Source organism: Pseudophryne corroboree, chromosome 2 (assembly GCF_028390025.1).
Source record: "Pseudophryne corroboree isolate aPseCor3 chromosome 2, aPseCor3.hap2, whole genome shotgun sequence".
Classification (NCBI taxonomy): Eukaryota; Metazoa; Chordata; class Amphibia; order Anura; family Myobatrachidae; genus Pseudophryne; species Pseudophryne corroboree.
Genome location: NC_086445.1, coordinates 492,379,903 through 492,404,828, shown reverse-complemented (window position 1 = coordinate 492,404,828; position 24,926 = coordinate 492,379,903). Strand labels below are relative to the sequence as shown.

The 24,926-nt window shown below is 44.1% G+C and overlaps 1 protein-coding gene across 2 annotated transcripts in view; it reads left to right on the top strand.

Annotated features, from left to right (window-relative positions):
- The window catches only part of TXLNG (taxilin gamma), a 230,039-nt gene extending 207,301 nt beyond the window's left edge, over nucleotides 1-22,738 (top strand). For both annotated transcript variants that reach the window (XM_063953939.1, XM_063953940.1), the window contains exon 10: nucleotides 15,820-22,738. In XM_063953939.1, the coding sequence (XP_063810009.1) occupies nucleotides 15,820-16,158 (339 nt within the window). In that variant the 3' untranslated portion in view covers nucleotides 16,159-22,738. The remainder of the gene's footprint in view (nucleotides 1-15,819) is intronic.
- The last annotated feature ends 2,188 nt before the right edge of the window (nucleotides 22,739-24,926 follow it).

Below are 24,926 nucleotides of genomic sequence, written 5' to 3'. Positions count from 1 at the left end.
AATGGAATGGAGTACATCAGACAATAAAGAAACATACAATGGTACTTTCAGTAAAAGGAAGAGTCATTAGCCTGGTGGCTACAAACATCCCATCTAGACAAGGGGAGACCCTTTTGGATATCAGATTGGGAGATCCTGACAACAGATGCCAGTCTTCAGGGCTGGGGAGCAGTGTCCGGAAAATTGTGGTTCTAGAGACAATGGACCAAAGAAGAAGAAAGTTGCCTGCCAATAAATCTGTTGGAACTTCGAGCCATATACATGGCACTGATTCAGGCAAAGGACATTCTTCAAGGAAAACCAGTCCAGATCCGCTCAGACAAGGCAACTTCAGTAGCGTACCTCAATCATCAGGGAGGATCTCGCAGCCAAACAGCAATGAAGGAGGTAAGTCACATACTAAAGTGGGCAGAACTCCATCATCCAGCCTTGTCCGCAGTGTTCGTTCCGGGAGTCCTACACTGGTAAGCAGATTTTCTCAGTCGACACACCATTCACGCAAGCAAATGGGCTCTACACCTGGAGGTCTTTCAGACTCTAGTAGACAAATGGGGGTTACCAGAGAGAGATCTCATGGCATCCCGTCTGAACAACAAAGTGCCTGCATATGGGTCAAGAACAAAGGATACCGGAGCGATCTTGGTGGATGCCTTGTTGGTGAAATGAGACTTTCATCTGGCTTATCTGTTTCCTCTGGTCACCCTATTACCCAGGGTGGTGAGGAAAATAAAGCAAGCAAAGGGTGCCGTGATTCTAATAGCTCCAGCTTGGCCCAGAAGACATTGGTACACGGATCTGCAGAGAATGTCGATAAATGCTCCATTTCTGCTCCCTCAACATCCAGACCTACTGAAGCATGGTCCTTGTTATCACAGACATCTGGATCGACTGTCCTTGACGCCATGGCTCTTGAAACATCTATCCTGAAGTCAAGAGGATTCTCACAACAGGTAATTCAAACTATGCTCAGAGCAAGGAAACCCTCCTCAGCTCGTATTTATCACCAAATATGGCAAGCCTATATTCATTGGTGCAGTGAAAGAAATGTGGATCCAAAAACTTTGAGTTTCCAGTGTCTTAGCATTCCTTCAGGCAGGAATGGATAAAGGTTTGAAGGTGGCTTCCTGGAGAGTGCAAGTATCGGCATTGACTGTATGGTTCCAAAAGAAAATTGCCAACTTACAGGATACTTTTTTCCAGGGAATGCTGCGCATTCAACCTCCTTTTGTTCCGCCTACAGTACCGTGGGACTTATGTTTAGTCCTCAAAGCTCTTCAAGTTGCCCCATTTGAACCACTTAATAAAGTAGATCTTAAGTGGTTGACAGCTAAAGTGCTCTATCTACTGACTATGGCATCAGCTAGAAGAGTATCAGATTTAGGGGCGCTGTCATGTCGTTCCCCATTTCTGATTTTTTTTTTTTTTTTTTTTTTTTTTCCATCCAGATAAAGCAGTTCTCAGAACTAGGTCTGGGTATCTTCCTAAGGTGGTGTCTAAATTCCACCTTAATGAAGAAATTGTAGTCACGGCTTTTCAGGTATCGGGACTTTCTGCGGGAGATGCGTCGCTGGACATGGTCCGTGCATTAAGGATGTACGTGGATTCTACCAGTGCCATCAGAAAGACCGATTCTCTTTTCATTCTCTACGGTTTTCACAAGACAGGATGGCTTGCTACTAAACAGACGCTGGCAAGATGGCTTCGAATGACTATTTCAGAAGCATATTCGCAAGCTGATCTCCCTGTTCCGGCTAATGTCTCTGCTCACTCTACTCGTAAGGTAGGTCCTTCATGGGCAGCACAACATGGTGCTTCAGCAGAACAGATGTAAGGCAGCCACAGGGTCTTCCATTAACACATTCATTAGACATTATGCCTTGGATACTTTTGCCTCTCATGATGCTGAATTCGGGTGTAAGGTTCTCCTGTCCAATCAGGAGCGTCCCCACCACTAAATTGCTTTGGGAAATCCCATTGTTATGCTGTGGATAACCTGTGAACCCTGCCGGAGAAATATACGTTATGGTAAGAACTTACCGTTGATAACGGTATTTCTCCTAAATCTGCAGGTTCCACTGGGATCCCACCCTGATGCACCTGATTTGAGGAGCCTTCTGCTCACTAACCTCTTCCTTCTTTATGGAAGGGTGTGCATGTGTGTTCTTATCGCCTGATTAGGGTTCTGCATGATGCTCCTGCCTTGTGCTTTGGAACACAACTGATTTGCCTAAGCCAGTGGGCGGGGATATATATACAGGCCCATTGCATCCTGGGAGGACAGAAAGCTTTGATCGTTTGGTGCCAATCCGCTGTTGCTCCATCATATCCCATTTGTTAATCCTGTGGAACATGTGGACTTAGGAGAAATACCGTTATCAACGGTAAGCTCTTACCATAACGTATATTTTGCACATACTAGACATACGAGCAATTATTCAAATCCACTACCTAATATTGCCCCCTTCTCACAGTCAGAAATTCAGGATTGGTAAATATGGGAATTATCAACTAGGCTGTCGCCCCTTCTTCTTTCTTTTTTTTTTTAATAATGGTATTTCTACTGTTTGATATTTTCAGTGATCTAATATTTCCTACATTCACAGACATACAATCTTAATTTTCCATTCCACATAGATATTTCTATCAATACCAACAGTTTTCATAGTTCAGTGAAGAACTTTTGTGGAGTGTAGAAGTTATTTTGGTTTTAAAAATGCATTGATATTTGGGAACAGTGCCCTTGTGACATTCTCACATAGGAAGTGTTATGTTAATGACCCTGACACCAGCAAAGGGGTCTCTGGACAAGCAATTTATTTGAGGTGCAGTACATGGGAGTGTTGTTTTGTCTCTATGTAAAAACAGAGACACATAGGCCAATAGACAGTATTGTTGGGTTTCTGTTTAAGCCCAAACTGGTTTTAGTCTAGATATGTGAAAGTAAGGATGCAATTGAAATTCAAATTATATTTACATTTGTGAATGAGATAGGAATATGTTAATCAGATTGTGCTTGAGAAAGCAGACTGGTTTGGTTTACAGTTGTGCTCATAAGTTTACATACCCTAGCAGAATTTGTGATTTTCTGGCCATTTGTCAGAGAATATGAATGATAACTCACAAACTTTTCTTTCACTCATGGTTAGTGGTTGGGTGAAGCCATTTATTGTCAAACAACTGTGTTTACTCTTTTTAAATCATAATGACAACAGAAACTACCAAAATGACCCTGATCAAAAGTTTACATACCCTGGAGATTTTGGCCTGATAACATGCACACAAGTTGACACAAACGGGTTTGAATGGCTACTAAAGGTAACCATCCTCACCTGTGATCTGTTTGCTTGTAATCAGTGTATGTGTATAAAAGGTCAGTGAGTTTCTGGACTCCTGAAAGACCCTTGCATCTTTCATCCAGTGCTGCACTGGACGTGTCTGGATTCTGAGTCACGGGGAAAGCAAAAGAATTGTCAAAGGATCTGCGGGAAAAGGTAATTGAACTGTATAAAACAGGAAAGGGATATAAAAAGATATCCAAGCAATTGAGAATGCCAATCAGCAGTGTTCAAACTCTAATTAAGAAGAGGAAAATGAGGGATTCTGTGGAAACCAAATCACGGTCAGGTAGACCAACAAAAATTTCAGCCACAACTGCCAGGAAAACTACAGGCTGGTGGCTCAGGGGATTTAGAATAGGGGAGTCAAATACCTCCCTCTATCCTTCTGATTTTCCTCTCTTTCTATATATTATCGAGAGTGCTGGCGGGAAATTGTATGTGTCTCTAAAATGGCAGGCAAGGGACCAGCTAATAAGACGTCACAAAAATTGTTCGTCTGTGCGACGTGTAACACAAAAGCTCACACGGACATATCCTCCCTGTCTGAGGCATGTGCTTTGGAGGTTACGTTGGTTAACTCGTCCCAAGATGCAAATTTTACCCCCTGAGCGGTAGCGCTAACCGGAACCATCTCACAATTACATACTGAGGTGGCTGCTTTATGAAAGATTCGTGAGACGGTTAGGGAGATTACTCAGTGATGTACCTTCTATTGCTATAGAACCACCCTGGGTGTCGGGATTAGCCAGGTCGGTAGAGGGTCTCGCAAAACGCTTGGACTCGTCCAGTAAACAGCTGCAGAGAGAGTCCAATGCTAAGAAACGTTCAGTGCCGTTAATTCTTCAGTCCGATGAATCCGCAGAAGAACTTCTCTATCAGGACGAAGTTGAGGAGGACGATCGTGAGTTAGGCGAAATTACAGACGCAGATGACGAAATTCTACCAGAACCTTCTCATGGGGTTGAACCTCTTATTTTAGCTATAACACAAGTTTTGAACATTTCCGAGACTACAACACCGGAGTCGCCAGATGCTGCGTTATTTGGTAGAAAACACTCTTCTTTGGTCACGTATCCTTTTTCAAAGAAGCTGGATGATCAGCTGACTGAGGCTTGGAAAAACCCAGACTAGCAATTTCAGATGCCCAAAAGATTCCATAGTATTTATCAGTTTCCATCTGCTATGACGGATAAATGGGAGAAGTCACCTTGAGTGGACTTCTCTTTCCAGGTTGTCAAAACTGCATTACCTGTTCGGGAGCAACTTCTTTGAAAGATCTTTCTGACAGGAAGTTGGACACCGTGTTGAAGTCCATCTATTCGGCCGCTGAGGCTGCACGTAGACCAACCTTGGTGAGTACCTGGGTGAACAAGGCAGTGGAGCATTGGGCCACTAAGTTGATTAAAGATTTACAAGAGGGGGTTCCGTTAGAAGACTTGGTTATCCTAGCGAACCACGTTATTTACTTAGGAGAAGCGGCTAGAGATATCGGACAAGATAACTCGAGGATCTCGGCAGCAACCATTGCAGCCCGAAGAGCCCTTTGGCTGAGGTCATGGCAAGTAGACACGAAGTCAAAAAGAGCGGCAGAGGCACTTCCATTTACAGGTGACATTCTTTTTGGGAAATAACTAGACACACCTTAATTCTACAAGCTACGAGTGGTAAATCTACCTTCTTACCGACCCTTTCACCACCGTCTAAACACATACTGGAACCTCCTTTAATTCCACTTAACCTTTTAGATGAAGTGGAAGAGCTAGACCCTTGCGAGGTAGAGGTTGCGGCCAGCAACCAGTCGCTGCTTGTCGTCCATACCCAAAGCCTACAGAAAAGACTGTGGCATGACGGTCTCCCTTCCCACCAGGGCCCAGGTACGGTGGGAGCGCAGCTTTGAAATTTTCAGGATGCCTGGTTCAATATATCCGACAATGCATGGGTTCGCAACATCATCTCCCAAGGGTACAAGATAGATTTCGAAGTTTTACCGCCAAAGAAATATTTTACAAGTCTTCCCATCCTTCTGGACAAATGTTTAGCCCTTCAAAGTGCAATACGGACCTTAGTAGAATCAGCTGTGCTAATGCCGGTACCACTGAGTCAACGGAAAAAGGGTTACTATTCCAATCTTTTCTTAGTTCCAGAACCAAATGGTACAGTAAGACCAATCCTGAACCTGAAATCCATTAAATCAGTTTCTGCCTTACTACCGGTTCAAGATTGAGTTGCCCAACTCAGTGATTTTGAGCCTGGAACCCAAGGAATTCATGAGATCTCTAGAAATCAAGGCTGTATATATCCACATTCCGATCTGGGAACCTCACCAAGCGTTTCTCAGGTTCTCGATTCAACAGGATCATTTTCAGTTCAGAGCCTTACCATTCGGACTGTCCACAGCACCCAGAGTGTTTACCAAGGTCATGTCGGTGGTGATTGCTCACCTCAGATCATTGGGAATCACAATAATACCATACCTAGATGACCTCATCCTCAAGGCTCCATCCAATATCATTCTCCAGGAGCATGCTCTATAAACATACAATGTGTTGGTAGAACATGGATGGATAATCAATTTTCGGGAAATCCAACCTTCAGCCGTCACAGCGTCTCCAGTTTCTTGGTGTGATCCTGGACACCAATGTACTGAGTTTTTTCTGCCACAAGACAAAGCTCTGAGTATACAGAAACTGGTCCGCGCTGTTCTCAAGCCACGACGGGTATCAGTCCATTTATGCATTCGTGTACTTGGGAAGATGGCAGCGGCTTTTGAAACTCTGGAGATCGGACGTTTTCATTTACGTCCTTTCCAGCTGAACCTTACATCAATGGTCTGGGTCGCATCTACACTTTCAACAGTTAGTTTGTCTAACTCCGGAGACGCGACTTTCGCTTCACTGCGGGCAGGCGGTTCGGTGTGTGGGACTGGACGCTCCTCACAATGGATGCCAGCCACAGGGGATGGGGCACGGTTCTGTTGTACACCTATCTTCAGGGCCACTGGTCTCCACAAGAATCACTGTTGCCAATAAATGTGTTGGAACGGAGAACGATCAACAATGCGCTGGTACAAGCCACCCACATTCTTCGATCCAAGGTGGTAAAAGTTCAGTCCGACAACGCGATCGCTGTAGCGTACGTTAACAAACAAGGCGGAACTCACATTCGCCAGGCAATGCGAGATGTGGGCAGAATGCAACGCAGTAATTCTCTCGGCGGTATTCATTCCAGTAGTGGATAATTGGGAAGCAGACTTGCTCAGCCGTCAGGATCTACATCCAGGAGAATGGACACTTCACCTGGAGGTGTTCAACGATCTGATACAACACTGGGGGTGTCCAGACGTGGATCTCATGGCAACCCGTCTCAATCATCAACTTCCAAGATACATCTCCAGATCCCGGGATCCTCAAGTGGAAGCTGTGGACGCTCTGGCCATGCCTTGGCCGTACGACCTAGTTTTCGTGTATCCTCCATTCCCTCTATTGTCTTGAATTTTCAAGAGAATTAAATGGGACTCAATCACGGTGATCCTGGTGGCACCAGATTGGCCTCGGAGGGCTTGGTATTCAGACTTGCACTTTCTTCTAGAGGACGATCCTTGACCTCTTCCTCTGCATCCGGATCTACTCCAACAAGGGCCTTTCGTGCATCCAGATTTACCACGGCTACGTTTAACGTGATGGCTATTGAGGCAGACATCCTGAAAAGAAAAGGAATTCCGGAATGTGTGATCCCCACAATGTTGCTGGCACGAAAACCGGTTACGGCAGCACATTACCATTGCATCTGGCGATCCTATATAGCTTGGTGTGATCGAAAAGCATTTCCATTGGATTCTTTTCGTCTCACGGCTTTAGTGTTTCTTCAAAGAGGATTGGATTCCGGATTTTGTCTAGGATCCCTGAATGTTCAGGTGTCTGCTCTTATCAACTTTTTTTTTTTTTTTCCCTAGAAATGCCTAGCACTTCTGGCGGATGTGCACACCTTTCTACAAGGGGTTCTACGGGTACAACCTCCATTTGTTCCACCTACAGCTCCTTGGGATTTAAATCTGGTACTGGAATTTCTACAGTCAACCTGTTTTGAACCTTTGGAAGAAGCTGACCTTCGTTATCTTACTTGGAAGACTGCTTTTCTACTAGTCATAGCTTCAGCCTGGAGGGTTTCTGAAATAAGTTCCTTGTCTTGCAGACCCCCCCCCTTTTTTTTTATTTTTCATCCTGATCGGGTGGAGTTGAACACTTGCTGCTTTCCTTCCCAAGGTCGTGTCAGCTTTTCACATCAATCAGCCTATTCTGGTTCCATCTTTGCAGGACGATTCTGGGACACCACCTTCTCTTTGGATGTAGTGAGAACCTTGAAGTTTTACGTAGAGCGGACTGCGCCTTTCAGGAAGTCTGATGCTTTATTAGTGCTTTATGATGTCCCTCGTCGTGGGTGGCCTGCTACTAAGCAGACCCTGGTCCGCTGGATTAAGTTGACTGTTCATCAGGCCTATCTCCACCAGTCTAGGCGAACGCCAGTATCCATTGCTACCCACTCTACGTGTTCTGTTGGGTCTTTGTGGGCTACTAGTAAGGGGGCTACCACGTCTCAACTCTCTCATGCAGCCACTTGGTCCAGTATTCATACGTTTGCTCAATTCTACAAGTTTGATACTTTTGCGGCTTCCTCTTCACTGTTTGGCAGTATTGTTTTGCAAGTTCCTCAGTGATCTCCCGCCCAGGGGGGGGGAACTTTGGGATGTCTCCACAGTCTCGAAGTTGTGCCAGTGTCCCCTAGTGGCTGACCGAAAAAGGAGGATTTTGGTACTTACTGATAAATCCCTTTTTCGAAAGCCATAGTGGACACTGGCCGCCCACCCATCGCTGTTCTCTTGCTTTCCTTGTTGTTGTTCTGTTGTGTTTAATTGTTATATGCTCTCTTCTCTTGTATAGTTTCTGTTCTCTTCCTCCCGTCTCCTCTCGGCTAATTCATAACTGAGGGATGATGGTGGATAGAGGGGGAGGAGCCTGTTTCGCTTCTTAGATTATTTAAAGTGCCAGCTCCCTGTAATCCACCATCACCCCTACAGTCTTGAAGTGGTGTCCCCTGTGGCTTCCGACCAAAGGGATTTATCGGTAAGTACCAAAATCCTCCTTTTGTGAGAGAGCCTGATTGGTTAAAAAGCCCACCGGGTTGAACGACCGCCTCCCCCAGGTACGGTGTTAGAAAAACAGGATAAAAACTGGGCCTGTGAGCCCTAGAGAGAGACATCTCGTAAACACCATGTGTGTTATATTATTACTATTATCCTTTATTTATATGGCATCACAAGGGTTCCGCAGCGCTCAATTACAGAGTACATACGCACATAAAACGGGAAAACAGCGACTTACAGTTGAAGGCAATATAGGATAAGAACAGGGCAACTAAGCATAACTACATCAGTATACGACACTGAGAAGTATCAAGGTGGCCGAAAACTGCAGTATTTGGGCAGTTGAGGATTCTTAAAGTAAGAAAAGGATAAGCACATGAGGGAAAAGGGCCCTACTCGTGAGAGCTTACATTCTAAAGGGTAGGGGCAGACAGGACAGGGGTGACACAGATGGGGTAGACCGAGCGTGGGACAGAGAGTTAGGATGAGATTTGGCTGGGTTTGGTAAAGAAGTGGGTCTTAAGAGCCCGTTTGGAGTTCTGTAGAGAGGTGGAGAGTCTGATGGGGAGAGGTAGAGAATTCTGGAGTAAGGGAACAGCTCGTGAAAAATCTTGGAGATAGGAGTGGGAGGAAGTAATCCGAAGACAGGAGAGTTGGCGTGCATTAGCAGAGCGAAGAGGACAGGTGGGAGAGTAAAGGGAGATGAGGTCAGAGAGTGCTTTGTAAGTGAGTGTGAGAAGTTTGAATTGGATTCTGAAAGGGAAGGGAAGCCAGTGAAGGGCTTGTAGGAGAGGAGGTGGATGTAGTGCGTTTTGCAAGGAAGGTGAGCCGGGCTGCCGCATTGAGGATTGAGGAGAGCGGTAATTGTCAGGAAGACCAGTTAGGAGGAGATTACAGTAATCCAGTGTGGAAATAATCAGTGAGTGGATAATTATCTTGGTGGCATCCTGGGTGAGAGCGGGTCTGATCCTGGAAATGTTTTGAGATGAAAGTGACCGGTTTGTGAGAGGTACTGAATGTGTGGTTTGAAGGAGAGGGAGGAGTCGAGGAATACGCCAAGACTGAGTACTTGTGGGCTAGCGGAGATAGTTGTGCCATCAATGGATAATGAGATTGTGGGAGTTGAGCTTGTGCGGGAGGGTGGGAAGATGATCAGCTCGGTTTTGGACATGTTTAGTTTAAGAAAGCGCTGGGACATCCAGGAACAGATAGCAGAGAGACAGTTGGAGGTACGAGTGAGGAGATCAGCGGAGGAAAGGTAGATTTGAGTGTCATCAGCATAGAGGTGATATTGGAAGTTAAAAGAACTAATGAGTTCACCTAAAGGACGTATAGAGAGAGAAAAGGAGAGTATCAAGAATAGAACCTTGGGGGACGCCATTAGTTAGTGGAAGTGGGGGGAGGGGTAGCGTCATGAGAAGAGACAGAGAAGGAACAATCAGAGAGGTAGGAGGAGAGCCAAGAGAGGGCAGTAACACGCAGACCTAGAGAGAAGTATTTGCAGAAGGAGAGGGAGGTCCACAGTGTCAAAAGCAGCAGAGAGGTCAAGAAGACTAAGCAGAGAGTAGTGGCCCTTAGATTTGGCTGCATGCAGGTCGTTGCAGACTTTTGTGAGGGCAGTTTCAGTGGAGTGGAGAGAGCGGAAATCGGACTGGAATGGGTCAAGCAGTGAGTGAGAGGAAAGGAAGGAAGTGAGGTGGTTATAGACAATACGCTCAAGGAGTTTGGAGGCAAATGGGAGGAGAGAGATGATTCGATAGTTGGAGAGGGTGTTTGGATCAATGGTAGGTTTTTTTAAGAATAGGGGAGACGAGCATGCTTCAAGGCAGAGGGGACAGTGCCTGATGAGAGGGAGAGATTGAGAGATCGAGAAGGTGGGCAAGATGGGAACAGGCAGAAGGAGAGAGGTAGCAGAGGATGTAGGAGGGGATAGGGTCAAGTGGGGAGGTGGAATGGATGAGGGCCATGACTTCCTCAACAGATACATGGGAGAAAGATGTCAGAGATGGTGGGAGGGGTGGCAAGGGATGGGTGGTGGCTGTTGCTGGTCTGGTGGGACGTGATGTCCTGATGTATGGAGTAAATCTTTGATGTAAAAGAAGTGGCAAAGTCAAGAGCAGACAATGAGGATGGGAGAGGAGGTGGTAGTTGGCAGAGGAGGGAGTTCACAGTGGCAAAGAGGCGCTGGGGGTTAGAAGACTGGGTAGAGATGAGAATTTTGAAGTATGATTGTTTAGCGAGGGAAAGTGCAGCACTGATTGATGAGAGAATAAATTTAGAATGTAGGAAGTCTCCCTTAGAGCATGATTTCCTCCACTGTCGCTCGGCAGTACGTGAGCATTTTTGAAGATATCTGGTGCATTTGGTGTGCCAGGGTTGAGGTGTTGATTTGCGAGGGTGAACAGTGGTTGGAGCGACAGAGTCAAGAGCAAAAGTAAGAGATGCATTGTATAGGGATGTGGCGTGTTCAGGGCATGAGAGAGAATAGGAGAGAGAAGTGAGTCGAACAGGGAGGATAGGGATGAGATGTCAATAGCCTCAATGTTACGCTTAGTGATGGTAGTCTTAGGAGGGAGAGATGGGGAAACAGAGATAGATAAGTTGAAAGAGAGCAGGTGGTGGTCAGAGAGGGGAAAAGGGGAATTGGAGAAATCAGAAATATTGCAGCGGTGAGTGAAAACCAGATCCAGTTAGCTCCAGTTCTCGTGAGGTTGAGGTGGTGCACTGGTAGAGACCAAGTGAAGAGGTGAGGTTAAGGAGTTGAGAGGCAAGTGATTTTGTGGGGTTATCGATAGGGATGTTGAAGTCACCTAGGTTAATGGAGGTAATGACAGAAGAGAGGAAGCCAGGAAGCAAAGTTGTCGAGGAATATGAGGAAGTGCCAGGTGGACGGTAGATGACAGCAATTTGTAGATTAGTAGGTTGGTAGAGGCGTATCGCGTGGACCTCAAATGTAGGGAATATAAGGGATGGTTCTGGAGGTATAAGTTGGTATGTCAAGAGAAAAGGAAAGAAGAGGCGCCCGTGACTTACAACCTCAGGGAACTTCCTAGTGCCGCACAGTATGGAAAAAGGGGGAAAGCTGCCAACCCCCGAAAAAACAATAACAAGAAAAAAGGAACCAAAATGTGGGCAAAAGGAAGAGCCAATCAAGAAAATTTAAATTTGTATTTTTATTTATTTCATTGTGGTTAAATAACCAAGTAAAAAAAATTTTTACTAAAATTATACTCCTTAAAGTGACTACAATAGGATACAAAATATAAATTAAAACACAATATTAAAATATATACCATCTAATATCTTTCTCATATACGGTTGGTATTCCAGAAGACCAATAATAGATACACATGTATCAATTCTATAGAACAAAATAGTTCCTAAAACAGGTAATACTGTATCACTTTAAATGCACAATTAGATCACAATGATTCAAAAATAAAAATAATGAATATACTAGAAAGTTCACAGTGGCTGGCCAGCCTTAATTTCTAGATAATATACCGTGCATATGCACAGTATATTAACTAGAAATTAAGGCTGGCCAGCCACTGTGAACTTTCTAGTATATTCATTATTTTTATTTTTGAATCATTGATCTAATTGTGCCTTTAAAGTGATACAGTATTACCTGTTTTAGGAACTATTTTGTTCTATAGAATTGATACATGTGTATCTATTATTGGTCTTCTGGAATACCAACCGTATATGAGAAAGATATTAGATGGTATATATTTTAATATTGTGTTTTAATTTATAATATTTTGTATCCTATTGTGGTCACTTTAAGGAGTATAATTTTAGTAAAAATTTTTTTTACTTGGTTATTTAACCACAATGAAATAAATAAAAATACAAATTTAAATTTTCTTGCTTGGCTCTTCCTTTTGCGCACATTTTGGTTCCTTTTTTCTTGTCAAGTTGGTATGTGTAGCTAGAGGCTAAAGGACCCCAACACCACCACCATGGTGTCCTACTGGTTGGGAAGGGGGGGGGGGGGGGTTTGAGGGCAGTGAGGCCCTCAGCCTTGAAAGAGGTAAGAGTCTTCTTTAAGTCTGTTTGTGCAATAAACATCTTGCCTTAAAGACAACTGCCTTTTCAACGAGTGCATCCATATCTTGCGATTAACAGAATTGCACAAAATGCTATTTCGTTTTCCCGCTGACCTGGAGAGAGCCCAGCTTCTCCAAAATTCGCCCTTTGCCAGCTACCGAGGCAGGGCCTGGTCAATGGTCAGTGAAGTGAGATACCAGCAGATGCCAACCAGGAGGTTTGGCAGCAGCGCATCTACACATACACAGCAGCAAGCGGTGACAGGTGCCATTGGTAGGAGCCTTAGTAGAAACGTGGGTCCAAGTGCCGTGTGTTTGGAGATTGGTGGTGGCAGCAAAATAACCACCCACCGCGCAGTGAGTGGAATCTGTTATAAACTGTTATTGACTATAAGAGGGAATCCCTTATTGGCCCAGGTCCCGTGAAACCCCAAACCAATCCGATCTAGATTGAATGTCTTGCATCTAAAGATGCCCATGTTGAACATACAGATGGGTCCATGTTTATCTTGACCTTTAATAGGATTAACTGAGACTGGGCAGTCGGACTTAATCCACTGCTGTAATGACTTAATCCCCTGCTGTATTGTTCTCTGTATTGTATTGCAGCTGAGAACAATAGATGAAGGGTTTATGTTAATAAATCATGTTGTGCCTAGGCGTAGCAAACTAGCCAAGATAACCGTGGACCCATCTGTAAGGTGCTGTGTTTTGCTCCGGCTGAGCCCAGCTTCCAGTCGTGGAAGCACTGGGACATCGCCTATGTCCCCTTTCCATGGGAAGAGAAAATGGAAGCTTTAAACTTGAGGTAACTAGACCACCTTCCCTTTTTATGCTCTTGTTCCTCTTGTTAATATCTGTTTAAACCATTACGACTGGGAAAAATATGTCCCAGAGGCTTTGACTCTTACAGTGCCTAGACTCCAGCTGAGGCATAGACCCCAGTGTCTCCAAAGTCCCCAATGGTCTCTGAGAGGAAACCTTTAATGTGCATATTAAAATCCCACTTACAGCAGTCTACAAATGTATGTGTGCAAAACTTTGGGGATTAAAGTTCAAAAAAAGTTCCTCTGGCTATCTGTTAACAGGGGCTGTTTTTGAAAAGAAACTATTCTGTGTGCAAATTAGATGTAGATTTACTTTATTACACATTTGCTTTAACTCTGGGTACATATGTTTTGTTAAATGCATTATCCAACAAATACACTGCTCAAAAAAATAAAGGGAACACTTGAACAACACAATGTAACTCCAAGTCAATCACACTTTTGTGAAATCAAACTGTCCACTTAGGAAGCAACACTGATTGACAATCAATTTCACATGCTGTTGTGCAAATGGAATAGACAACAGGTGGAAATTATAGGCAATTAGCAAGACACCCCCAATAAAGGAGTTGTTCTGCAGGTGGTGACCACAGACCACTTCTCAGCTCCTATGCTTTCTGGCTGATGTTTTGGTCACTTTTGAAAGCTGGCAGTGCTTTCACTCTAGTGGTAGCATGAGACGGAGTCTACAACCCACACAAGTGGCTCAGGTAGTGCAGCTCATCCAGGATTGCACATCAATGCGAGCTGTGGCAAGAAGGTTTGCTGTGTCTGTCAGCGTAGTGTCCAGAGCATGGAGGTTCTACCAGGAGACAGGCCAGTACATCAGGAGATGTGGAGGAGGCCGTAGGAGGGCAACAACCCAGCAGCAGGACCGCTACCACCGCCTTTGTGCAAGGAGGAACAGGAGGAGCACTGCCAGAGCCCTGCAAAATGACCTGCAGCAAGCCACAAATGTGCACGTGTCTACTCAAACGATCAGAAACAGACTCCATGAGGGTGGTATGAGGGCCCGACGTCCACAGGTAGGCGTTGTGCTTACAGCCCAACACCGTGCAGGACGTTTGGCATTGGCCAGAGAACACCAAGATTGGCAAATTCGCCACTGTTCTCTTCACAGATGAAAGCAGGTTCTCACTGAGCGCACGTGACAGAGTCTGGAGACGCCAAGGAGAACGTTCTGCTGCCTGCAACATCCTCCAGCATGACCGGATTGGCAGTGGGTCAGTAATGGTGTGAGGTGGCATTTCTTTGGGGGGCCGCACAGCCCTCCATGTGCTCGCCAGAGGTAGCCTGACTGCCATTAGGTACTGAGATGAGATCCTCAGACCCCTTGTGAGACGGGTGTGGTTCATCAAATCAACAGTATCTAGGTCGACCACTATAGGTCGACAGTCACTAGGTCGACATGGATGGAAGGTCGACAGGGTTTCTAGGTAGACAGGTCGACATGAGGATTTTTAAAAAAATTTGGTGTCGTTTTCTTCGTAGAGTGACCGGGATCCCAAATTAGTGCACCGCGTCCCCTCGCATGGCTCGCTTCGCTCGCCATGCTTCAGGCATGGTGCCTTCGCTTCGCTCGGCACACTTTACCGTTCCAATCGTAGTCCACGTTGGATCGTTAAGTATGAAAAAAATTTAAAAAAGAAAAAAAAAAGTGAAAAACCCATGTCGACCTTTAGACCTGTCGACCTAGCACATGTCAACCTAGAAACCCTGTCGACTTTCCATCCATGTCGACCTAGTGACTGTCGACCTAAACATTGTCGACCTAGATACTGTCGATCTTCAGACCGGATCCCTTGTGAGACCATATGCTGGTGCGGTTGGCCCTGGGTTCCTCCTAATGCAAGACAATGCTAGACCTCATGTGGCTGGAGTGTGTCAGCAGTTCCTGCAAGACGAAGGCATTGATGCTATGGACTGGCCCGCCCGTTCCCCAGACCTGAATCCAATTGAGCACATCTTGGACATCATGTCTCGCTCCATCCACCAACGCCACATTGCACCACAGACTGTCCAGGAGTTGGCGGATGCTTTAGTCCAGGTCTGGGAGGAGATCCCTCAGAAGACCATCCACCACCTCATCAGGAGCATGCCCAGGCATTGTAGGGAGGTCATACAGGCACATGGAGGCCACCCACACTACTGAGCCTCATTTTGACTTGTTTTAAGGACATTACATCAAAGTTTGATCAGCCTGTAGTGTGTTTTTCCACTTTAATTTTGAGTGCGACTCCAATTCCAGACCTCCATGGGTTGATAAATTTGATTACCATTGATAATTTTTGTGTGATTTTGTTGTCAGCACATTCAACTATGTAAAGAACAAAGTATTTAATAAGAACATTTCATTCATTCAGATCTAGGATGTGTTATTTTAATGTTCCCTTTATTTTTTTGAGCAGTGTATAATAGAAATTGTTTGCTATATTGTGTAATGCTCTGTTTTTCCTTCTCAGAAAACCATTAGGGATAAGGAACATAAAGGGATGCAGGTGAAGTTGGAGCGGTTGGAGAAACTTTGCAGGGCCCTCCAAAGTGAACGCAATGAGCTCAACAAGAAAGTTGAGGTCCTTCAAGATCAGGTTTCTGTTCTCGATGACGAAGATGTTGATGCAGCAAATGAAAATTCGTTAGCGACAAATACAGTTGAATCTTCGGAAGAGATGAATGTAATCCGAAATGGAAAAGAATCTGGAATCCAGCCCATTACTGATCTGCAGTTATCAGAGGGACAGATTCTTGTACAAAAGACTCTCTCAACAGGGCCACCTTCTAGCATTGATTCAGTTGACTAAAATAAGGCATTTAAAAAAAGTTACACAAACATATGTATATAAAAAAATATGCATATATATTTTGTGTATAAGTTTGGTGATAATTTTTGTTTTGTGGTGACAAATTTCTTACTTTTTCTACCATATATGTATTTTCCTAGGACTACTGGAGTACATGTAGTGCATAAATCTTCCTGGCAGCTTCTCAGTCTAATAGATGTGGTCACATCCCAGATTAACAAAGGTCTCCGTTTCCTTGTCCATACTCTAATAATGGGGGAATGCATGTTCCTAGTGTTGAATAACATTTCTATATAGGTGACAACCTGAATAATACATTCTGAAGCAGGGTAGCAGTGGCAGTAGGACATGTTGCCTCTTTCCATTTATCATTTATTTCAATATTATTTTTAAATCAAAATCAGGGCCTCAAATAATACAACTGTTCTTAGTGGTATTTTATTTGGATTTTACATACACCTGTCCAATCTGGCTGGTTGGAATGAAAATCTGGTAATAGATAAGAGCAAATGACAATTACCAAATACTGGAAAACAGCCAAAAATGGTCAATCGGATAAATTGGTTACATTTTTTTGATTTAACCAATTTGTCTGAATGACCTTTTTGTCAGTTTTACGGCATTAAGAAGCAAATGGTAATTGTCATTTGCTCTCATCTATTACCAGATTTTTATTCCAACCAGCCAGATTGGACAGATAAATCTTTTGGTGTATGGCCAGCTTTACACCCCAGATAATGTCTTGTGCTGTTGCAATATGAATTAATGCAGCTTTTCATGCAAATGCTCATGGAACTGGTGATGTTCTAATTCTCTCGTCCCTTCAATATCCATAGAAATGTCGTTTCCCAAGATATGCTGGTCTTCTTGCTGGCGCTTATGCAGCTTGTACACCAAGTTTCCATTGTCACTTTACTGTTATTTAATGAGTGGACTTTTGTAGTTCTAGCATTATTTTACAAAGTCAAACAATTTTGATAACAGGATACACACATTATTCGCTTATGATTTATGTAAACCCAACATCTTTATTAAATTAAAATGAAAGCTCAGCCGTACGCTCTATTACAACAGTACCCTGAGTGGTCAATGGTAGAATATTTCGGTCCTTTTTTTTTTTTTTTTTTTTTTTTTTTTATAAATAAAGTGGGGCTCATGTATAATTGGATGCAGATGCATCCTGCATCTCCAGCCTTCCCCAAAATTTGCACTTTTTCCAACTTGCGATGCAGGCTTATCTACTGTTCTGGCCATGCTGCCGGAATCTTGTGTATACAGCTTGCTCTGCAGGCCTAGCACAATGCACCTTTTTCTAGTGGCACATTTTGCATTTTGCAATTTAGATGCTTTGGTTAAATCACTGCAACGCTGGTAACGGACCTGAGCCTCACTGCTGTTATTAAGCATCATGCTCTGTGCACACAGCAGGGTTATAGTGTGTGTATCGCCACAATCATTACACACACACTGTGATATTCATGTGGGTGTGATATGGCTGACCGCTGGTCAGCATACCGACGTGGGAAGGGGAGAGTGTAGCAAAGCCCCTTGCGGTCTCCACGGGTTCTATTCCCACTGTATGGGTGTGGTGACCCCGACCGCAGTTCACATGAGTACCACCCATCCATACATCCTCTCTGCCTTGACAGACTATATTTTGAAAAGACACCATTCCTGCTTTTTGGGTTCACAGAAGCTCCTATAAAAGGTAATAGGGTCTTAATCACACAAAATAGACACATCTCCTGCATCATTATTCACTTTATGAAGGATATGCTTTTAAAGAAGGGATTATTCATTAACACTCCAGTTATTCCTCATCACTACTGAGTCATTCTAACAAATTGGGAGCACATGATCATTTGGGGAGTAGGCTGAACATCAAGATAACATGGCTTCTGGTCACTCTGTGGTCAGGCTCATTTGGGGCAGTTTGATCTAAAAGATCTGATAGTCTACCAGAGCCAAATGTAATTGTATATTCAGCTACATTTTACAACTTCTTGATTAGACTAATGTTTACGGTGTAATCTGCCAGTCATCAAAGGATTATTCTTTTTAATTGCTTAGTATCCTCAAGTAAATTATATATGCTGGCCCCAGATAAGCAATTGTTAAAATATACTGACCATGCATTATGGGCTTCTAATAATGATAAAAGGGGGGAAAGATTTCCACCCAGTTATTACAAACCCCAAATACTAAATAACAGAATAGCAGCCAGTGTGCCACTTCTTTCTAATAATCAGTTTACGTATTGCAATACAATGTTGTTTGCATACATAGAAGCAAAAAATAAAAAAAAGATTGCCTGGGGTGGGATGTGGGGAAACTTGTTAGAAACTAAAGGGTAATTCCATTTAGCTGAAGTATGTACTTACCTGAGGTGCAGCAGTAATCTCTAATCCACCAAGATCTGAATGGGTGAAGAAGAGCATGTGATTTCAGCTGCCAGGTCAGATTATGTGGTTTTAATTATAGAGCTGTATAATCAGAAGGGTTTTATTAGAACTAAGCAGTTTCTAACGGAATACAGAAGCCCGTACTCTTGAATTACACCTGTGTTGCTTTAGCACTGAGCCGGGTTTAGTATGAAATAACCTACAATCAAAATACCGACATTTAAAATGTCGACACAAGGGTTCCAATTTTTTTGTTGTGCGTGTCAACATAGGTTGTCATGGACACCGTATACTGTAAGTGTACAGAGTTCCCTCGCTGCGCTCGGCACACTATATTCCCCCTCCAGGTCCACTGGGATGGTCAAGTATGAACAAGTCGGTTTCAATGGAAAAATCATGAAAAACTCATGTCGAATTTTTGACCTGTCAACATTTTAAATGTCTGTATTTTGACCACGTTGGTATTTTGACAGTCGGGATTTTGATTGTAGGTAAATTGACCGCATCCCCACTGAGCCATGATGTATCTCTGTAGACCTGGGTACAGACTACTGTTCTATTCAGTGTTTGCACACCCAGTAATGTCTAATAAATGCCAGGTTGGTGCTTTATGGGAAAACCACACAGGCAGGAATTATGTGAATTTTAACCAAAATATCTTTTCACAAATAATGTCATCATACAATCGTATCTACATATCTAGAACAATCTAAGAAAACCATATATGAGCATATGCAGAACATAGATTGTGGTGTGATTTGCTCACATAGTAATTTTTATTGTATAAACATGTTGTTTAATGTTAAAATAATAGCATGGACCTGATGCAAGTCCTCTTAAGCTGCGGTATATATATGAGCCATGGGGGTCATTCCGAGTTGATCGCTTGCTAGCAGTTTTTAGCAGCCGTGCAAACGCATATTCGCAGCCCACAGGGAGTGTATTTTTGCTTTGCAGGAGTGCGAGCGTCTGTGCAGCAGAGCGCCTGCAAAAACATTTTGTGCAAAACAAGACCAGCCCTGTACTTACTTATCCTGTGCGATGATTGCTGCGACGAGTGACACGGTAATGACGTCCGATACCCGCCCAGCAAACGCCTGGCCACGCTTGCGTTTTTCCAAACACTCTAAGAAAACGGTCAGTTGACACCCAATCTCCTTGCATTCGGCTGTGCGATTGGAATAGTCAATAGAACCAGTGCAAAACCACAATGGACTTCGTACCCGTACGACGCGTGTGTGCATTGCGGTGCATGCGCAGATTAGCCGTTTTTTTTCACTGATCGCTATGCAGCGAACAACGGCAGCTAGAGATCAACTCGGAATGACCCCCCCATATGTGAACCATCAGAAGCAGTTTGTGCCATTGGGTCTGATAAGAACACTGCAACTATATCTTACTGCATAGTGGGTCTGAGTTTGGAGCAAAGCATAAACAAAGCCAGTATCTGGACACCTTGGTAAATCCATGCTGCACTGCAGGTGGGTCAGATGTAACATGCAGAGATTTAAGGGCCCCATACACTTATGTGACATGTCCAACCGTAATGTTGCAGGCGATCACCCCGGCAGCCTCCCGGGCGGCAGGATCGCCCAAGATGCATCATATGCTGTCCTTTTGCATACAATATATCTTGTGAGATCCCAGCCATTCCTGCGGGGTCCGACCGACATGATCGCTAGTGCAGCACATTCAATCTGGAGAATCCGATCCGAGTCTCACTGGAACGTGCATCGGATCGGAAACCCCTCCAAAATGCCTGATTTCATCCGATATATTTGGCCGAATGCCCGAAATCGGATGAAATCGGGCATTATCGTTCTAGTGTATGGGGCCCTTTAGATTTATAAGAGTACATGTCCAAACTGAATTCTAAAGTGCAGTGTACAAATTAAAGCTGTCCTGCATCTGTGGGCTACATGCAAAGCTGCCAGTATTTACCCTGCATGTAAAAGGAATAAATGTATTTGCTACCCTTGCATTGCAGCATGGTTTATTCCAGATAGTTACTTTTTTGCGTTGCTCTCAACCCAGAATCAGCCCTAGTGATATCACGAGTGGGGTCTGTGTTGGAAGGAGAGATCTTTGAAGTATTACTATCAGCTGTTGCTGTACAAAATACATTGTGGCTTCCCCTACTGATGTCTTCTCACAGACTATTACATTCTTGTAATAATCTGAAAAAAATAATGCAGTGTTTCATATGGAATCATTCTTCCAATGATTTGTGCGGAAAGAGGCAGCGTGGTATTTCAAGTTCTAGTTTAGCACACTATGAAACTCAGGTCTAAATTTCTGCGGTACTGATTAACAGGTTTGTGGGGGGTAAAGCGGGGTACACACTGCATCGATGTTGAGCTGATTCTGTTTCATAACGACATCGCCTACATCACTCAGTGTGTAGGGGTGATTTACATGCACAGTGGTCACTAGGTTTGATGTACTGCACATCAAGTGCTATCACTAGCAACCTTGTTAATGAAGGACGGAACATGATCATTCTGTCCTTCATTAAACTTGTTCTAATGTGTTTCCCATCATTGGTTACACACACAGCTGTCTGCTTGAGGAGATGCCCCTGCAATGATGATATATCTATAGACAAACTTTTAATAAAGGGCACATCTGGCATACTTATTATTTTCTGCCAAATAAATACATATTTTTTTATATGAACAAATATATAACATTTTATTGGCAACCATTTTACATGTTTGTTGTTATTCTTTCTGGCATTTATATTTGTAAGGAAGGCTTACTATCAAATTATTGTTTGGTATTACTGGATCTTGGAACTGTCTGTTAAAAGTGGTGGAAAATAGGTAACCTGCAGAGTAGGTTCTATAGAACCTCAACCTATATCTAATGATATTTGTGACCTAGAAGTTGTAATGCATGTTAATCCTTCTCACTACTGATGCACAGGGCACTGATTCCTAAGTTCCATGATGAAAATGTCAGATATCTGGTTTAGTGACAGACATAAATAGCTGTGGCAGAGACACTTGTACATACTTGACGATGCAGCTGAAAGCTTGCCCAGCATTGTTAATAACAAGTGGCTGTTTTTCTACTGCTTATTATCAATTTGTAATGTAAACAATCCTAAAAAAACTAAATGCTGCCATAGCTTTTGGGGGAGTTTTGTGGTACCTCTAACTTGCTTAACAAGGTTTGCTCTATACAGAGGAATATGTATATGTATGCAATCTCTTGATCCTTTCTATAGTATTCAAAGTCAATTATAGCCCTTTCAGACTACCAGCTATGAACACAGGTTATTGGCACATGAACGCGCATAACCCGTGTTCGTGTGCGGTCTGAAAAGTGCCAGAGTTGAGCGACCTAGTGTTCCAACTCTGGTAGTGAGCAGGTTGAACATGTGTTCAACCCTGCTCGCTATGTGTGCAGTGTGAACGGGAGCCGGGTCGATGCGACCCGTTTCCTGTTCACTGTAGCGTTCAGCGGCGGCGAGGCGCACCTCGGGAGCTCCCGAGTGCGACCCGCCTCAAGCGGTCTGAAAGTGGTATTACTGTGTTGGGCATTTCAACATAGACAGGTTTTGCTTCTGTTTGTGCACATATGTTATCACAGCCGCCAGCACTGGTTTTGCCTATTACATTGGCCATACATAATTTGAATTTGTCCTGGACCACCAATCCAAGGACTCCTGGTTTAGTCATTATGCAAACTTGTAGTCCATATAGAGAAACTATTTTAAAAAAAATCCCAATTGGACCATCTTATCAGTGAATCATTAATATTTGTGAATCTTGATGAGGAATTTTATGTAAAAATACACTGAGAATTACAATCTACATAGTCTTTCCAATCACCATACATGCGCTGCTTCATGGCACATGTGTGTGTTTCCTCTCTTCTATTCCTGACCTGTGTTGCATCTAGTTGGAACATTCCATTTGCTCAGGTGTTCTTGAGAAAATCTACCTCTTCAGTCTTTGTAGCAAAATAACTGTGAAATTCTATAATTTTGTTTCTGTTAATAGACTGCTTTATTTTTACAACCCATGTTTTGTTACCTGGATTTAAATAGGAAAATGGGCATTTGAGTGGTTAATTTTGCTTACTGGGACATAATTAGAGCTTTTTCTCAAATGTAAAGCTGTCATATTTTTCATTCTTGTATAGATTAAGTAAATATGTATGCTCATTGAGAAGTCTGTGTCCTCTTTCTTTTCCAAAGCTTTCAGCATTTCTGCATTACAGCTGTTATTTGATGGGAATAATAGAGCCACTAATCCTAGAAATGAATGTAATGTTTTTCTATGACTTTCTCCTTAGGCAACACTAGCCTGTAATGGTGTCCGTACAGGGTGTAGTATGGTATGCCGGTGGCCGGGCTCCCGGCGGCCAGCATTCCGGCGCCGGAATCCTGACTGCCGTCATACTGACAGCTGGGCGAGCGCAGATGAGCCCCTTGTGGGCTCCCTGTGCTCGCCATGCTGCGGGCACGATGGCGACTCCCTCCAGGGGGGTCGTGGACCCCCAAGAGGGAGAAAAGGTGTTGGGATTCCGGCGCCGGTATACTCTGCGCCGGGATCATGACAGCCGGCAAACTGAAGACCACCCGTCCGTACAGTGCCATAATGGTATACCTCTGCTGCATATCATTTAATGACTGACATTCTAGTACATGCTAAATAGATTTAAAAAAAAACCTTACTGTAAACTATTGCTGTGATTTCACTACTATTCTGCCCCCCCCCCCCCCCCCCCCCCACCCCAACAAAAAAAATGGGGACTCACGATTTCTCATATGTCCTAGCAGATGCTGGGGACACCAAAAGAACCATGGGGTATAGATGGGATCTGCAGGAGACATGGGCACTTTAAGACTTTCAAAAGGGGTGTGCACTGGCTCCTCCCTCTATGCCCCTCCTCCAGACTCCAGTTTTTAGAATTGTGCCCAGTGAGACTGGACGCACTACAGGGGAGCTCTACTGAGTTTCTCTGAAAATACTTTTTTGTTAGGTTTTTTTATGTTCAGGGAGGCTGCTGGCAACAACCTCCCTGCTTCGTGGGACTGAGGGGAGAGAAGTATGACCAACTTCTAGTGAGTTTAATGGCTCTGCTTCTGGCTACAGGACATTAGCTCCTGAGGGTTTGATCGCTGGGTACGCTCAGATGCTCGCTCCTACAGCCGGCCGTCACCCCCCTTACAGAGCCAGAAGACAGGTGAGTATTAGAAGAAAGAAGACTTCAGTGATGGCATTTCCCTGAGGTACCGCGCAACGAGCAGACGCTGCGCGCCAAGCTCCCGCTCTCACACACACCACTACTCGGGGGGGGCGGGGGGGCCTCAACAAGAAGCTTCAGAGATATTGTTCCAGGTCCAGGGACCCTCAAGCAATAATAGTGGATGCACTAGTGACACCATGGGTGTTTCCGTCGGTGTATGTATTCCCTCCACTGCCTCTCATTCCAAACGTTCTAAAGATCATAAGAAGAACAAAGGTTCAAGCGATCCTCATTGTCCCGGACTGGCCAAGGAGGGCTTGGTATCCAGATCTTCAGGAATTAATCATAGGAGATCCCTGGCCTCGTCCTCGTTACAGCAGGGGCCGTGCATATACCAAGACTTACCGCGGCTACGTTTGATGGCATGGCGGTTGAACGCCAGATCCTAGCCTGAAAGGGTATTCCCAGTGAAGTCATTCCCACACTTCTTCAGGCCAGGGAAGGAGTAACGTCTAAACATTACCATCGCATTTAGAGGAAATGTGTGTCTTGGTGTGAATCCAAGAAGGCACCTGCGGAAGAGTTTCAGCTAGGACGTTTTCTCCATTTTTTTTACAAGCAGGTGTGGAGGCGGGCCTAAAGTTGGGCTCAATTAAGGTTCAGATTTCAGCCTTATCGGTTTTATTTCAAAAACAATTGGCCTCCCTTCCAGAAGTTCAAACTTTCGTGAAAGGTGTGTTGCACATCCAAGCTCCATTTGTGCCCCCTGTAGCACCATGGGATCTTAACGTGGTGTTGCAGTCCCTTCAATCACATTGGTTTGAACCTTTACAGACGGTGGAGTTGAAGTTTCTCACTTGGAAAGTGGTCATCCTGTTGGCTTTGGCATCTGCAAGGCGAGTGTCTAAGTTAGCGGCCTTGTTTCACAATAGCCCTTATTTGATCTTTCATGAAGATAGAGCAGAGTTGAGGACTTGGCAGCATTTTCTGCCGAAGGTGGTTTCATCTTTCAACATGAACCAGCCTATTGTGGTGCCAGTGGCTACTGACGTTTTCGTTGAGTAAAAATTTTTGGATGTGGTCAGAGTTCTGAAAATTTATGTCGCCAGAACGGCTCGGGTTAGGAAAACCGAAGCTCTGTTTATCCTGTATGCTCCCAACAAGATT